This window comes from Pelodiscus sinensis, chromosome 3, assembly GCF_052426305.1.
Source record: "Pelodiscus sinensis isolate ZL-2025 chromosome 3, ASM5242630v1, whole genome shotgun sequence".
Lineage (NCBI taxonomy): Eukaryota > Metazoa > Chordata > Testudines > Trionychidae > Pelodiscus > Pelodiscus sinensis.
Window position 1 is genome coordinate 10,780,023 of NC_143054.1, and position 14,941 is coordinate 10,794,963.

The following is a 14,941-nucleotide window of genomic DNA, read 5'->3' on the forward strand; positions in this document are numbered from 1 at the left end:
CGAGAGGGGAAGGGGTCTGTGAGCCCATTAGATGATATTGGTTTGGGACCTAACTGCTGTGACTCCTGCACTGGAATGCACTGATTGAACTAAAAGACATGTGAGAAGTAGGATATTGCACTAGCTGGTCCTTGGGACCACACAGTAGGGCAGTTCCCATGTCCAAGCTTCCCATCTGGTTATGATTCTTCTGTCTGAAATATTTCATTATCCAATCAATAGGTAGAATCAGTAACATGCAACGGATGCACTCAATTGCATAACAGACCCAGGGAGAAGATGCCTGCGGACTCCCATTTCTGTCCCAAGCAGTCATCATTCAGTGGGGAGTGCCCCAGGTCCCAGTCAGACAATGGTATGACATTGCATTTCTGAATTGTTGCTTGTTTCCCCAGGTGGATTTACTGTGAGAGCTGAACAGTTGGCATTCCTCAATTCACCCAACCAAGTGTCATTTCCGTTTCCTCATTCGGCCATCCTCAAAGATCTGGATGGTTCCATCACTGGACAGGAAGGAAGTCACCTTCTTGCATCTATGGATACACTTGCAGCTTCCTGTGTGGCCAGTGCTAACGTCAGTCACACTGCCAGGGGTAGTGTTTGTGGAAGAGATGTTATTTTTCACCGGATGTCTATTGGTTTGTAAGTAGCAATTACATCTTTGCAAAAGCAGGTCTGACCTGGACTTTTATGCTCCTTATTCAGAAGAGGTGTAAGGTCTGGGCACAGCTCTGGAACTAAGGAAGTCTGAGTTTAATCCCAGTCTTGCTATAGCCAATTTCTATGCTCCTAGGCAAATCACTAAAGCCCTGCACACTTATAAAATAGTCTGCAGATATCTGCAGATATAAAGTGGATATCCACAGATTTTAAGGGCTGAAGATACAAAATTTGGATCCACAATCAGCAAATACATGCCATGGATACATGCAAGATACAAAGCAGATATCCACAGATTTGCAGGGCTGTACAAATCATGTACCTTTGTTACCTGAGTTGTTGTATCTATAAAAGTTGGGATAGTCCAAGGACAAAACTGAATCTTAAAAGCCTGATTCTCATTTATGCTACAGTTTCTTCATGCAATTCTGGCAACACCAAGGGCCCTAAAAGTGGATGTAACTGTAATTTATATCAACTGTACAGCCCTTCACACTCTCCAAATAGTGTCAAGGGGCCGTGGTCCAAATGGGAACCAGGCCTTCTGTGTATCATAAGATAGGCCTTGAAACTGGGGGAACCAAAATTAGTGGGCCCTTTTGGCCTAAATGACTTGCCCAAGGTCATGGGTATGCTTATTCATAGTAAAGTCACATCTTCATTTGCTATGGAGATGTACCAGAAATGTAAATGAGAAATAGGCCCTATATTTCCCTCATCACCTGACCTGAGGCAAAGAAGGATCATGTACAGAGCCAAGCTTAGGGGCAGATGAGCCAAGAGGTGCCATTTTCAAGGTGCCGCCAACAGAGCTGGTCTTAGAGGCGGGCCGTGACCACATTTCAGCCCAACCTCCTGAATCCTCCCCCCAGGTTTCCCCGGCGTTTTTTATTTTATTTTTTTGCTTGACAAATTTTTGTCCTGTATTTTGAACCATCTGGCAATCCTGCGGTTGAGCCAGGCATTTGCCCGGGGCTGCCAATTGGTTAGGACCAGCCCTGGTCATGTGATTAAAAAGCCCAAGAACCCCTGTCATTTAATTCTGCCTCCTGTTTGCCATAGAATGGAAAAATATATTGTGGTGGTGAGTAGCAGCCTAAACTCGTTTGGGCTTTGTAATACTGTGCCAGTGGCATAAGGCCTTAGGGTGTGTCTGTGCTGGAAGTGTGATTTCCAGCGTGAGTAGGCATCACAACCCTTTAAAAGTCTGGGCTGTAGCGTCTCTGTGCCTCACTTCTCCATCTGTAAAATGGGTATAGTAGTCTAGCCCTACTTTATAGGGGAGTGGTGTGGATAAATATATTATAGATTGAGAGATGCTTGGCTATTATGGTAATGGAGGCCTTATAAGTACCTAAAATAGATGATTTGTTATCTCTTCTTGAGAGCTGCAATTCAGATTAAGGGGCACAATTTACCCTCCCTATGTGATTATACTCTTCTCCTTGCCAGCCTGCTTCTTTATTGGCACTGCAAGAGAAGGTGTGATTGATGTGCGGGTAGGCATACAGATGCTAGCTCTGACTGAGCTAACATGCTAAAAATAGCAGTGTAGCTGCAGCTGCACAGGCTGGAAGGTGGGCTTTGTCATGCCAAGTAGATACCTTGGGGTCAGACAGGAATCTTGGTATGACTAGGCCATTTCAGAAGTGACTGCACTTCTGTTCTAGAGCACTTTCATGATTTATGCTAGTATGGGCACATCTACCCATGCTGAGCATTACACCTCCAGCTCCAGTGTAGATATACCCTCAGGCCATGTCTTCACTAAACGGAAGATCGATGCTGCCATGATCGATCCTTTGGTGTTTGATTTAGGAAGTCTAGTTAAGATTCGCTAAATCAAACTCAAAAGGCACCCCCACTGATGGACAGTACTCCTGCTTCTGCAAGGAGTAAGGGAAGACAACGGTAGCATTTGCTCCCATCGGCCTCCCCATCTGGAGATAGCGGGAAAACTTGGAACAAGGTATGTTGACTCCAGCTACATAATTAACATAGCTGGAGTTGTGTATGTTGATTTGACTTTCCCTATTAGTGTAGACCTGGCCTTAGTGTAAATGCCAATCGGGATCATAAAGTTCATTTTCAAACTAGAACTGCGGCTCTGCTTTGATGAACATATAGCTCTGACGAGCTGTTACACTTCACCCCTTGTTGCTACTGCTGCCTGTCCAAGATGGTCCAGCTACTGCATTTGAGTTGCTGGCAGCTAAACAGAGCCAGTGGGGAAATGTCACTTAGTCAAACATGATCACTCCTGCTGGTAGAGAGGATACATTAGAATTCCTTTCTCTCAAGAAAAGTGTTTTAACAGATGAAAAAAAAATCCCTCCAGATTTTTGATTCTTTCCACCCCCGCGTGATCCCCCTCATCTCATTTTCTGTTTAGTGTACAAATCTGTAGCATTTTCCATTTTGGCTGTTTCAAGCTGGTTGCACACTGGCAGCAGCACTGAAGAGTGCTGTCAGACTGATGTAAATAATTCAGAGCCTTCATATTATTCATGTTTTAGAAGAAGGAAAAACAGTTCCAAGTAGGGGAAAAAAGTTGCTGTATAATTGTATATTCTGCAGAAGTGGGGGGCATTTTGTGTATGCCTTCAGCAACATAAAAACTTTCCATGCAAATGCTATTTCTACTCGCTCCCAATAAATGTAAAGTCTATAATCAGTAGGATTTGGAAGTGGTGTGCTGTAGTGGGTTATGAACAAAAACAGGAGGAAGGAAGCCTCTCTCCTATTCCTGGGCCTGACTCTACCCATGTGACCTTGACTAAATTACTTCCCCTTGCCACTATTTGTTTCTTGCCTGTTTAGATTGCAAACTCTTTGGGGATGGGGCTCTATGAGCCTCTACCTCAGAGATGCCTCAGTCTTAGTTGGGCACCATGGGCATCCCCAGGATATAAATGATGATAATACACAAAAAGTGATAGTGTATTTGTCTTAAATTATTAAAAAAGGGATAGAAAATAAGATGGAAAATATCATATTGCCCTTATATAAATCCATGGTACGCCCACATCTTGAAAACTGCGTGCAGATGTGGTCTCCTCATCTCAAAAAAGATATAGTGGCATTAGAAAAGGTTCAGAGAAGGGCAACTAAAATGATTAGGGTTTTGGAATGGGTCCCATATGAGGAGAGGTTAAAGAGACTAGGACTTCTCAGCTTTAAAAAGAGGAGACTAAGGGGGGATATGATAGAGGTCTATAAAATCATGAGTGGTGTGAAGGAAGTGAATAAGGAAAAGTTATTCACTTGCTCCCATAATATAAGAACTAAGGGACACCAAATGAAATTAATGGGCAGCAGATTTAAAACAAATAAAAGGAAATTCTACTTCACACAGCGCATAGTCAATCTGTGGAACTTCTTGCCTGAGGAGGTTGTGAAGGCTAGAACTATAACAGGGATTAAAAGATAACTAGATAAATTCATGGAGGTTAAGTCCATTAATGGCTATTAGCCAGGATGGGTAAGGAATGGTGTCCCTAGATTCTGTTTGTCAGAGGGTGGAGATGGATGGTAGGAGAGAGATCACTTGATCATTATCTATTCGGTTCACTCCCTCTGGGACAGCTGGCATTGACCACTATCAGCAGACAGGATACTGGGCTGGATGGACCTTTGGTCTGACCCAGTATGGCCATTTTAATGTTCTTCACAAATATTCAGGGTCCTCGTGTTCCTTCCAATTCACTGTGCCAATGAGTCTTGGGAGATGAACAGAAATAGGAATTAATCAGAAGCTTAGAACTTCCGGCACTTATGAACTTTGGGAAAGTTTGAATCTGGCATTCAATGTGGCCCTGCGCTACAGGTGGATAGTTAATAGTTTTTGGCTAGTCTAGTCATAGCACGGGCCTTAGCTCTTTTCAGTCATCCTTTCCTATTGTGTCCAGTTCTGGCCCCCCAACTATAGAAAGGATATGGACACACTGGAGAGGGTCCAGTGGAGGGTGACCAAAATGATTAGGGGGCTGGAGCACATGACCTATGAGGAGAGACTGAGGGATTTGGGTTTGTTTAGTCTGCAGAAGAGAAGAGTCAGGGAAGATTTGAGAAGTTTTCAACTTCCTGAAGGGAGGTTCCAAAGAGGATGGAGAGAGGCTGTTCTCAGTAGTGATGGATGGCAGAACAAGGAGCAATGGTCACATGCTTCAGTGGGAGAGGTCTAGGTTGGATGTTAGGAAAATCTATTTCACTAGGAGGTCACTAGTGAAGTACTGGAATGGGTTATCTAGGGAGGTGGTGGAATCTCCATCCCTAGAGGTTTTTAAGTCTTGGCTTGACAAAGCCCTGGCTAAGTTAATTTAGTTGGGGTTGGTCCTGCTTTGGGCAGGGGGCTGGGACTTGATGACCTCCTCAGGCCAGCTCTATGATTCCATGATTCAGCCTAGCCTCTCTCTTCTTTCTATTAATCTGTACGATCAGGGCATCAGCAGATGCCAAAGATACTTGGCAGCACTATGTTCCAAGACCAGCTGGTAGCCTGTCCCCAGTGAAATGTCTTAGGTCTCAAGTAATCCTCTTGTTTGGAGATAAAGAGCATCTTCTCTCTGGGTATGTCTACACTTGCAACCTATTTCAGAATAGGGCTGCAAATGTAGGCATTCGGAATTGCAAATCAAGCCTGAGATTTAAATATCCTGCGCTTGATTTGCATCTTCCCGGCCGGGCGCCATTTTTGAAATTTACAAGCCCAGAATAACTGCTCATGTCTACACGCAGCAGTGAAACGGGCATTTGAACTAAAACTCTATTTTGAACTACCTGTTAAACTTCATTGCAGGAGGAATAACAGGTAATTCGAAATAGGGCTTTATTTCGAATACCCTTTTCACTGCCGCGTGTAGACGCAGGCAGTTATTCTGTGCTTGTAAATTTCAAAAAATGGCGCCCAGCCAGGAAGATGCAAATCAAGTGTGGGATATTTAAATCCCGGGCTTGATTTGCAATTCAGAATGCCTACATTTGCAGCCCTATTGCAAAATAGGCTGCAAGTGTAGATATACCCTATGTTATTTCCAGATCTCACTCTATTATGTGTGCATTACCAGTCAAATCAGCATCATGTTACGTTGAAAGAACATCTGCTTTCAGCCAGGAGCATCTGCCCACTAAGGGTATGTCTACACTATGAGATAAGGTCAAATTAAGATACGCAAATTCAGCTACGTTAATTGTGCAGCTAAAGTCGAAGTACTTTAACTCGACTTTTGGCGCTGTCCACACAGCAGGAAGTCGAAGGGAGAACAGTCTCACTTCGACTTCCCTTACTCCTCATGGAAGCAGGGCTGCCGGCATCGACTGGAGCACCCCTCTCGGTTCAAATGAACATGTCCTCAGTAGACCCACTAATTCGAACCCTGGAAGATCGACAGCGGCAGCTTCGATCTTCTCTGTAGTGTAGACATACCCATAGGCTACGTCTACACTGGCACCCTTTTCTGGAAATGCTTAAAATGAAACAGTTTTCCGTTATAAGTATTTCCGGAAAAAGCGCGTCTTCATTGGCAGGATGCTTTTCCGGAAAAGCACTTTTTCCGGAAAAGCGTTCATGGCCAATGTAGACGCGCTTTTCCAGAAAAAAAGTCCCGATCGTCATTTTCGCAATCGGGGCTTATTTGCGGAAAAGACTACAGCGCTGTCTACACCGGCACTTTTCCGGAACAGTTTTTCCAGAAAAGGACTTTTGCCCGAATGGGAGCAGCATAGTTTTTCCGGAGAAACACTGACAATTTTACAGTAGATCGTCATTGCTTTTCCGGAAAAGCAAGCGGCCAGTGTAGACAGCTGGCAAGTTATTCTGGAAAAGCTGCTTTTCCGGAATAAGTGGCCCAGTGTAGACACAGCCATAGTGTGCGTTCAAAAGAGGGTTCATTCACAGGTACAGTGCTCTACAAATGGACTCATCAGGGAAATGTGGAGGGAAGTAAATAAGGGTATGTCTACAGTACCCCACTAGTTCGAACTAGCGGGGTAATGTAGGCATACCGCAGTTGCAAATGAAGCCCGGGATTTGAATTTCCTGGGCTTCATTTGCATAAGCCGGCCGGCGCCATTTTTAAATGCCGGCTTGTTCGAACCCCATGCCGCACGGCTACACGTGGCACGGGCTAGATAGTTCGAACTAGCAAGCCATTCCGAACTATCTAGCCCGTGCCACAAGGCGTACAGATAGTTCGGAATGGCTTGCTAGTTCGAACTATCTAGCCCGTGCCACGTGTAGCCGCGCGGCACAGGGTTCGAACAAGCCGGCATTTAAAAATGGCGCCGGCCGGCTTATGCAAATGAAGCCCGGGAAATTCAAATCCCGGGCTTCATTTGCAACTGCGGTATGCCTACATTACCACCCTAGTTCGAACTAGGGTGGTAGTGTAGACATACCCTAAGGGTCTACAGAGAATGGAAGATTAAAGGAAATATTTACAGCATTAAGCAGACGATGTCTTGGGAAAGGTGGACTGAGGTAGATCCAGGAAGACTGAAGTCTGAGAACAAGAAGGGAGGAATGGTTTATGACTGGTGCCAGGGAGTGCAATTAGAAAAATGTAGACTGGGCAGCAGGGAGAATTTCCAAACAATAAAGTCTGTTTGTCTTGGATAATCCCGCAGGAGAGTAGTGAAAGAAAGTATTATTATCTGAATCACTGAAAACTGGACAGGACAAAGCACAAAAAATGTACCAAAGAGAATAATTCTGTACAGCCTCCCAGGCCATGAAGTAGATGGCCTTCTAGGTGTTGGGATTTCCCCATCTGCAATCATAGTACTTCCATAGTGCTTCCTAAGACCTATGTAATTCAGGAGGCAAGGTTTTTAATTCTAATTGTTAATACTGTCAGAGGAGACTGTGTCTTAAAGGTGGAAAGCCCCTGATGGCAAGTGTTAAAAATCAAACCCTGAGCACCCGAGTTTTAGTTCAGTGCTGCAGACACTCAACTATCCTTCTTTTCTAATCCAGCCAGAAGTTTTCTGGAGCTATTAACAAAACACTTTCTAGAGAGTGCTGCCATCAGAATCTCACTCTGATTCCAGTGTTGGAAGTACTGTGTGTTTCTATTTAAAGAGAATAGAATTGATGCAGTACATGCAGAGTGACTTAAATGGAATTTATTCAGATTTATTCTGGTGTAAAGAGATCAGAAATTGGTCCTATTTGTATGTATCTCGATTCCATGTTTTTTGCTTTTGTGTCATGGAGATATTCACCCCCAAAGCACCATGTCTCCTTGTCGAGCTGTTACTTGGCAGGATATATTAAGGAGGGAAGAGAGATATGAATTCAGTCTTCCCTGAAAATGATCTTTTTGGCTGTATATATAAATGAACTTGTTCCATGAGGTCACTTTAGGGAGGTTGGGATCAGGATCTCAAATTTGCAGTTTTCTGCTATTCTTATTGTGGGCCAAACTTGAGCCCTTGATATTGAACCAGATATAGAATTCTAAAATAGATGCCTAATACAGAATAAAGGCAGTCCCCGAGTTATGCGGATCGACTTACGTCGGATCCGCAGTTACGAACGGGGATTTTCTCACCTCGGAGGACTGGAGCGGCGGGACGCCTGGTCCCGCCACCCGCCTCCTCCGGGGTGAGAAAAGCTGCTCCCCGTCTCCCTGGTCTGCTGGGAGAGCCAGCAGACCAAGGAGATGGGGAGCAAAGCGGCGGAGGACCCGGGGCCGGACCCGCGGCCGCTTCCAGATCAGCTGGAAGCGCCGCGGGTCCGGCCGGGTCCTCCGCCGCTTTGCTCGGCGTCTCCCTGGTCTGCAGACCAGGGAGACAGGGAGCAAAGTGGCGGAGGACCCCGGCCGGACCCGCGGCACTTCCAGATCAGCTGATCAGCTGATCTGGAAGCACCGCGGTCCGGCCCAGGTCCTCCGCTGCTTTGCTCCGTGTCTCCCTAGTCTGCTGGGCGGGGGGACGCAGCTAGTGCCCCCCCCCAGCAGACCAGGGAGACGTGGAGCAAAGCCCAGGGCCTGTGGTAGAGCAGGTGGGGCGCTGCCGGTTGGTCCCGCGGCACCGCTCCTTGGCGCTACTGGACCAACCCGGCAGCACCCCAGCTGCTCTGCCCCAGGAGTCCTGATTCAGTCGCTGCTGATCAGTTTCAGCAGTGGCTGAATCAGGACGCCTGGGGCAGAGCAGCTGGGGTGCTGCTGGGTTGGTCCAGTAGCGCCGAGGAGCGGCTGCGCTACTGGACCAACCCAGCAGCACCCGAGCTGCTCTGCCCCAGGTGTCCCCAAGTTAGCCGCTGCTGAAACTGACCAGCGCCTGACTACAGGAAGCTCTGCCCCGGGCTTCCTGGAATCAGCTGCTGATCAGTTTCAGCAGCAGCTGACTTGGGGACGCCTGGGGTTCTTAAGTTGATTATGTATGTAAGTCAGAACTGGTGTCCAGATTCAGCCGCTGTTGAAACTGATCAGTTTCAGCAGCGGCTGAATCTGGATGCCAGTTCCGAATTACATACAGATTCAACTTAAGAACAAACCTACAGTCCCTATCTTGTACGTAACCCAGGGACTGCCTGTATAGAACCCCACATGCTACCATGAAAAAATGGGGAAGGGGGAAGAGCATTTCTTTTCTGACTGTTTAGGAAGTGTGACAATATATCGACATGTTTGGTCTCTGAAAAACCTGGAAATCTTTCTTCTTTGGTTTTCAGTTTTTGTATGAAAATCCAATTTTAGCCTTCCCTTATGGACACTTTTACAAAAAATATTTCTATCTTGTCCAAAAATCCCATTTTTTTGTTTAAAATGATAAATAGAATAATTTCTGCCAGTTCTTGCTGAATTTAAAAACCCAAGAACTGTGAGGGAAATATGGATCTGGATCCAAACTTTGCAACCTTGATCCATATCTCTATAAAAAGAACATTTTCCATCAAGTTCAGTAAAAATTTAAACTAACATGTCGCTTAAATTGCCCTGGAAGGGATCTTTACATCTTTAAAAAATGTAATTGAAGCTTATAAAAGTCTTTATAAAGTTATTGAGGGCTGTGAAGAACAGCTTATGCCACGGTGCAGTGTTGAGTGCCTGCAGGCTAGGTACGGTCGCTCAAAATGCCACTGTTAACCATATTATCTTGGAAATGTGAGTTCCTATTAATATTAAAACAAATTCTCATTAAATATTGTCATAATGTGATTAAGTGACTTTAAAAGTTTCTTCTGCTCATGCATGATTTTTGCAAGAGGAAAGCATTCGAATAATCTCTGTTGCTCAACACCTTCCTTCCCAAGGAATTCTAAAAGCACTTAGCAAACTTTAAACAGTCCAGGAGTAACTTTGCATCTCACTCAATTTCATCTGCCTCCACAGCAGAATTTTGAAAGCCGGGATTTTCTGCTTTGCAACTGAGACTTTTATTGCTTCACTCCTTTATTTTGCTGGAGAGGAGAAGATTAGCTTACTTTTTGATTACCTTAATTCCTAAATCTGGTCTAATATCCTCTCCTGTAGTGCATGCACTTGCTACAACACAGCAGTCTTTGATGTGTCAGTGTAAAAGGAACAGTGTACCCCCTACTTCCATGACTTCATGAGAAGAGTTCAAACGATTACTCGAGTTTTGCTTCTCCTTTGATATTTACTAATCTTGAGTGTGTGTGTGTGTGTGTGTGTGTGTGTGTACCTCTCCCTGCATCAGACATGTGTGAAGCCACACTTTTCCACTCACCACACAAATACAGTTTCCCTCTGTACACACATATTCTCTAAACACTCACATTTACTCACACACAGATGCCTTTCCTACACTAACTCACACTCTTCTGTTATCTTAAATTGGTCCTGACACGGGTCATGTGGTATAGTTTAGCTGGTGATCATTTAACAGCTGGATGCGGGCTGTTCAATTAACCTGCTTGAATCTCCTATCTGTGTCCAGCTTGCTACACTGTAATTCTTACATAATTGCTTGGTCTTAAGATTGAGTTGATTTTTAATAGGATGTTCATGGACTATGGCAGGATGGCTGTGAACAGATGGAGTCTCAAAATCCACACCTCTGAATTTGCAGTGAGTTCCTCACTTTTTGGATGCTCAGCTTGAAACTCAGGGTTTCTAAACTTTCTTTAGAAAGAGGGTTGTAGTCTCGACATAGCCTCTGCCTCTGATTTTCAGAGTGGCTTTTCCTGTAACAGCTCCTCAGTGTCTCTGAAAACCAGGCCCAAAAGGCTTGATTCTCCTCAAACTTATGCCAGGGTAAATTAGAGGAATAGCTACTGAAGATCAGCATTACATCGTTCAAGGAAGATAAGAATTACTTTCTCAGTCTTTGGACTTGGACACATACATTTAGTGACAATATCTACAGATGTTGACCCTCTGCAATTAAAAAAAATGTTCTAGGGCCCACCAACTAAGCTATAAGAGTTTGCTGTAGTCTCAGTTTGCTTTTGGCCTCCATTTGTACAACAGTAAATTAGAGCGTCGACACAAATGTTTGCAGCCCCATTTGAAGCGAGCTGCTATTTGATTTGCCGTTTTAAGGAGATGGATAATCATAATGGGTTATTTCACAAATGCACCAAACAGAATGCATTTAGAGATAAACACAGCGCCTGCCATGATACGCAGAGATATTGAGCCTTAGGATAGAAAGCTAATGGTAAACATAAACACGAGAGTTAATATTTGTTCTCCTTGGTGCTGTTGATTGGTTCAGCAAATCCTTTGTGGGCCATCTATGTTCAACAGCTCTACACACTACACTTGAGCTAAATTACATAACAGTTTATACCGCTGCAATTGTAAATTGTGATTCAGATTGTAAAGTTCTGTCTCGTAACTATGCCATATTTCTAAAGCAAATTACTCCTTAATTGAATTACTCTGCTTCAATATAAAAATACAGCACCGTCAATGAGTCACCCATTTTTTTCTGGTACAGTTTGTAAAAGCTTCCAACTGTTTAAAGCAGGGGTTAATTTTGCATTAAGACCACTGCCTCCTGGTTTCTTTCAAATAAAGCCAGAGGAAGTTCAGGGAAAGGCTTTTTCTTTTGATAATGAAGCTCTCTCTTGTTAATGAACCATGCAGGCTCCCTCGGCTCCTTTGAATTAGAAATACTCATGCCTGTGCTCCTCTGTTTCATTAACATTAAGGAGAGGTAGATTGGTGGCTATTTAGAGCACAGTGAAATGGTTGGCTATTTAGGGCAAACGGAAATGGTGCTAATTGTGGCTGGTAAATTCCTTCAGTGGTGTAGTCCCATTTTGGAGTTAGTTTGGCAAAGGTATGAAAAACATGCACAGAAACTTCTTTTGGAAGAGAACATAGTATCAAAGTCAGAGAGAACTTGGACAGACCTACAGTTGCAGGGTAGAGCTTTTTCAACCCTCCCAAAACTTGGTTTGATTTTTTTAGAACTGATGCCAGATGAGAGTGCATGTGGGTGGGGTAATATCTAAATGAAGAGCAGGACAAAGCAAGGGATCCAGTGTGGAACAAACTTCCAGAAGATATTCAAGAAATGTGGCGTCTAACCATCCTCAGGAAACGTTGCAAGACGTTCCTCCTGGAAATCCCTTCCCATCACTGAATGACATGTTCCTTGCATGCCAAAAGGCCTAGAAAACATGAGCTATGAGGGAAGACTGAAAGAACTGGGCTTGTTTAGTTTAGAAAAGAGAAGAGTGAGAGGGGACATGATAGCAGTTTTCAGGTATCTAAAAGGGTGTTGCAAGGAGGAGGGAGAAAAATTGTTCTCCTGGGCCTCTCATGACAGGACAAGAAGCAATGGGTTTAAGAAGCAAGGGAGGCTTAGGTTGAACATTAGGAAAAAGTTCCTAACTGTCCGGGTGGTGAAACACTGGAATAAATTGCTTAGGGAGGTGGAAGCTCCATCTATGGAGATATTTAAGAGCAAGTTGGGCAGACATCTATCAGGGATGGTCTAGATGGGGCTTGGTACTGCCATGAGGGCAGGGGACTGGATTTGATGATCTCTCAAGGTCCCTTCTAGTTCTAATGTTCTATGATTCTATGAAAAAGCTCCAGCTATTCAAGAGATGTCTCCGTTGATGCTCCACATCAGGTCAGTGGGCTGCCACCTCAACTTCAATTGGAGTTTTCAGAGTGGTGTCCCTTGGGCTGCTCAACAGGTGTCTGCAGCCACATGCTCCTAGTCTGCAGGCATTGAGCATGCACAAATTTCCTCCCCCCCCCCTTCCTTCAATTCCTTGTCTACTGCCTCTGGCCAGAGATGGAACTCAGCAGTGCTCTCTACCTCATCTCACATCTAGATAAGCAATTCCCCTTTTAGTCATTTTTATTCCCCAATCAGTTAGTCATTTAGAAGTTCATCGTTTCTAGTTCTTAAAAAAAAAAAAAAGACTTAGTTAGATAGCCAGTGCCAGGCCCAGCTCACCAGGTTTTAAATGCTGTTCCACATGCAAAGACCCCCATATTGGTGTGTGATGGACACACACAGGGTGTCTGTTGCCTCGGTGAAGTACACATTTCTCCAAAGTGCCCACATTGTGGGAAGTTAAAATCCAGAGCTTGACGAGACAGAAATTTGCATCTTAAACTCATTTTTCTTGAAAATGCACTAAGACCAGCCTCTGATCCAAGCCAGCAGCCTGAAGAGCCGGAAATACCAAGAGCAGGGGCAGCCCGAGGTAGGCTGCCGGCAGCTGGTGCCCCAGGTGGAATGCACAATTGGCGCCCCCGCCTGCACAGTCCTCAATGGCGTGACGTCATCATTGGGCACCCCATTGAAGGTGGCGTCCTAGGCGACAGCCGAGTCGGCCTATACACACAGGCCGCCCCTGACCAAGAGACTATAAGTCTGCGAAAAGTGAGCTTCTTTGCCTCAAGAGGTCCCGGCACTGAAATGACCCTCACAAACACGCTTAGTACCAAAAGTCATGGTGGCACCGCACCTCCGATGCACCAGGCATCTCTAGCACAGTCAGCACCGTGATCAAAGCGGGTTGCTCAAAACTCTGCTCTGAGGCCTCAGGCTTTAAGTTGCCTGCCTTGTCTGCTGCAGCACCATCCAGCATCAATAACATTCTGCCGGCACCACAAGCAACCTCGGCACCAACTTTACCACCCAGCACCGACTACATCACTTGGCCAATCGGTACCGAGACACCATCCGGTGCCACAGATAGTATCGGTGTAGCCAACCATGTCACCATCAATGCCAGCACAGCAATACATGCAACCCAGGGAGACCTCTTGGTTTCGTCCTCTCTTAATTCACCTTTTCTCGGTACCAACCATTCACCTGGTAGGCTGGCAGCACAACCAGCTGTCACCAGGGAGATTTTCCTCTGACTCCAAAGACAATGTGGATGTGTTTTTTTTCTCTAGATAGTTCTCCTCCCACTGACCACTCTATATACTCTGCCAGAATCCATCCACCACATTCCAGACATAGAAGCCCACCACCATGATGTGATAACCATGGGATGACACCCCACATGCTAAACACATAATGGCAATACTAGAGCCCCTGTTAATCTCAACATAGACACCATCATGCTCGGAAACACCATAGTCTACCACAACATTCCCTGCCACCACAGTCCCCATCTGCCCAGCGACAGCAAGCCTTAGAAGGGGACCATTCTGTTCCTTCACCTGATACCTCACCAGACACAAATGAATCCTCATTACCAGACAAAGATGCAGACAAATATTCCCCTCCAAGAGGTCATCAAAAACCAACACAAGTTGACGGACATTTTGCATTCTGTGACGTTTTCTAAAATAGCACTACTAATCAACCCAGCAATCATGGAGCCAGCAAAGACAGTTTGGCAAACTCCTGCAACAGCAACACCTATTTGTAAGAGAGCCGACAAAAAATATTATGTTCCACCCAAGGGCTCTGAGTCTTTCTTTACTTACCCCGTACCTAATTCATTGGTGGTAAAAGCTGCAGACCAAAAGAGCAAGAAGTACCATTTCTGATTCACTCTATCGGATCGTGATGGCAAGAGGCTTGATTTGTTTGGATGCAAAGTATACATGTTCTTAACATTACAATTCTGAGTGGCCAACTAAGCTGCTTTATTAAGTAAATATGACTAGAGGAATTATACCAAACTTAATTATTTTATTTCTGACATTCCTGAAGCTAAGAAACAACAGTTCAGGGCCATGATTACAAATGGCCACATAATCTCTAGAACAGCTTTACAGGCTGCCCTGTACACAGCCGCACTGTCTACATCAGCTGTGATGGTAATGAGGAGAGCCTCATCGTTCAACACTGCTTTTTTCCCCAGAGAAATTCGATCTACCATCAA

General features: G+C 44.9%; 1 protein-coding gene across 12 annotated transcripts in view; it reads left to right on the forward strand.

Moving 5' to 3' along the window:
• PKHD1 (PKHD1 ciliary IPT domain containing fibrocystin/polyductin) overlaps positions 1-14,941 on the forward strand; it is a 409,604-nt gene that overhangs the window by 216,383 nt on the left and 178,280 nt on the right. For all 12 annotated transcript variants that reach the window (XR_012902469.2, XM_075923353.2, XM_075923339.2 and 9 more), the window contains one exon: positions 396-642. Coding sequence is in view for 11 of the 12 variants with exons in the window: in XM_075923353.2 (XP_075779468.2) it covers positions 396-642 (247 nt within the window). In the remaining variant the exon portion in view is untranslated. The remainder of the gene's footprint in view (positions 1-395; positions 643-14,941) is intronic.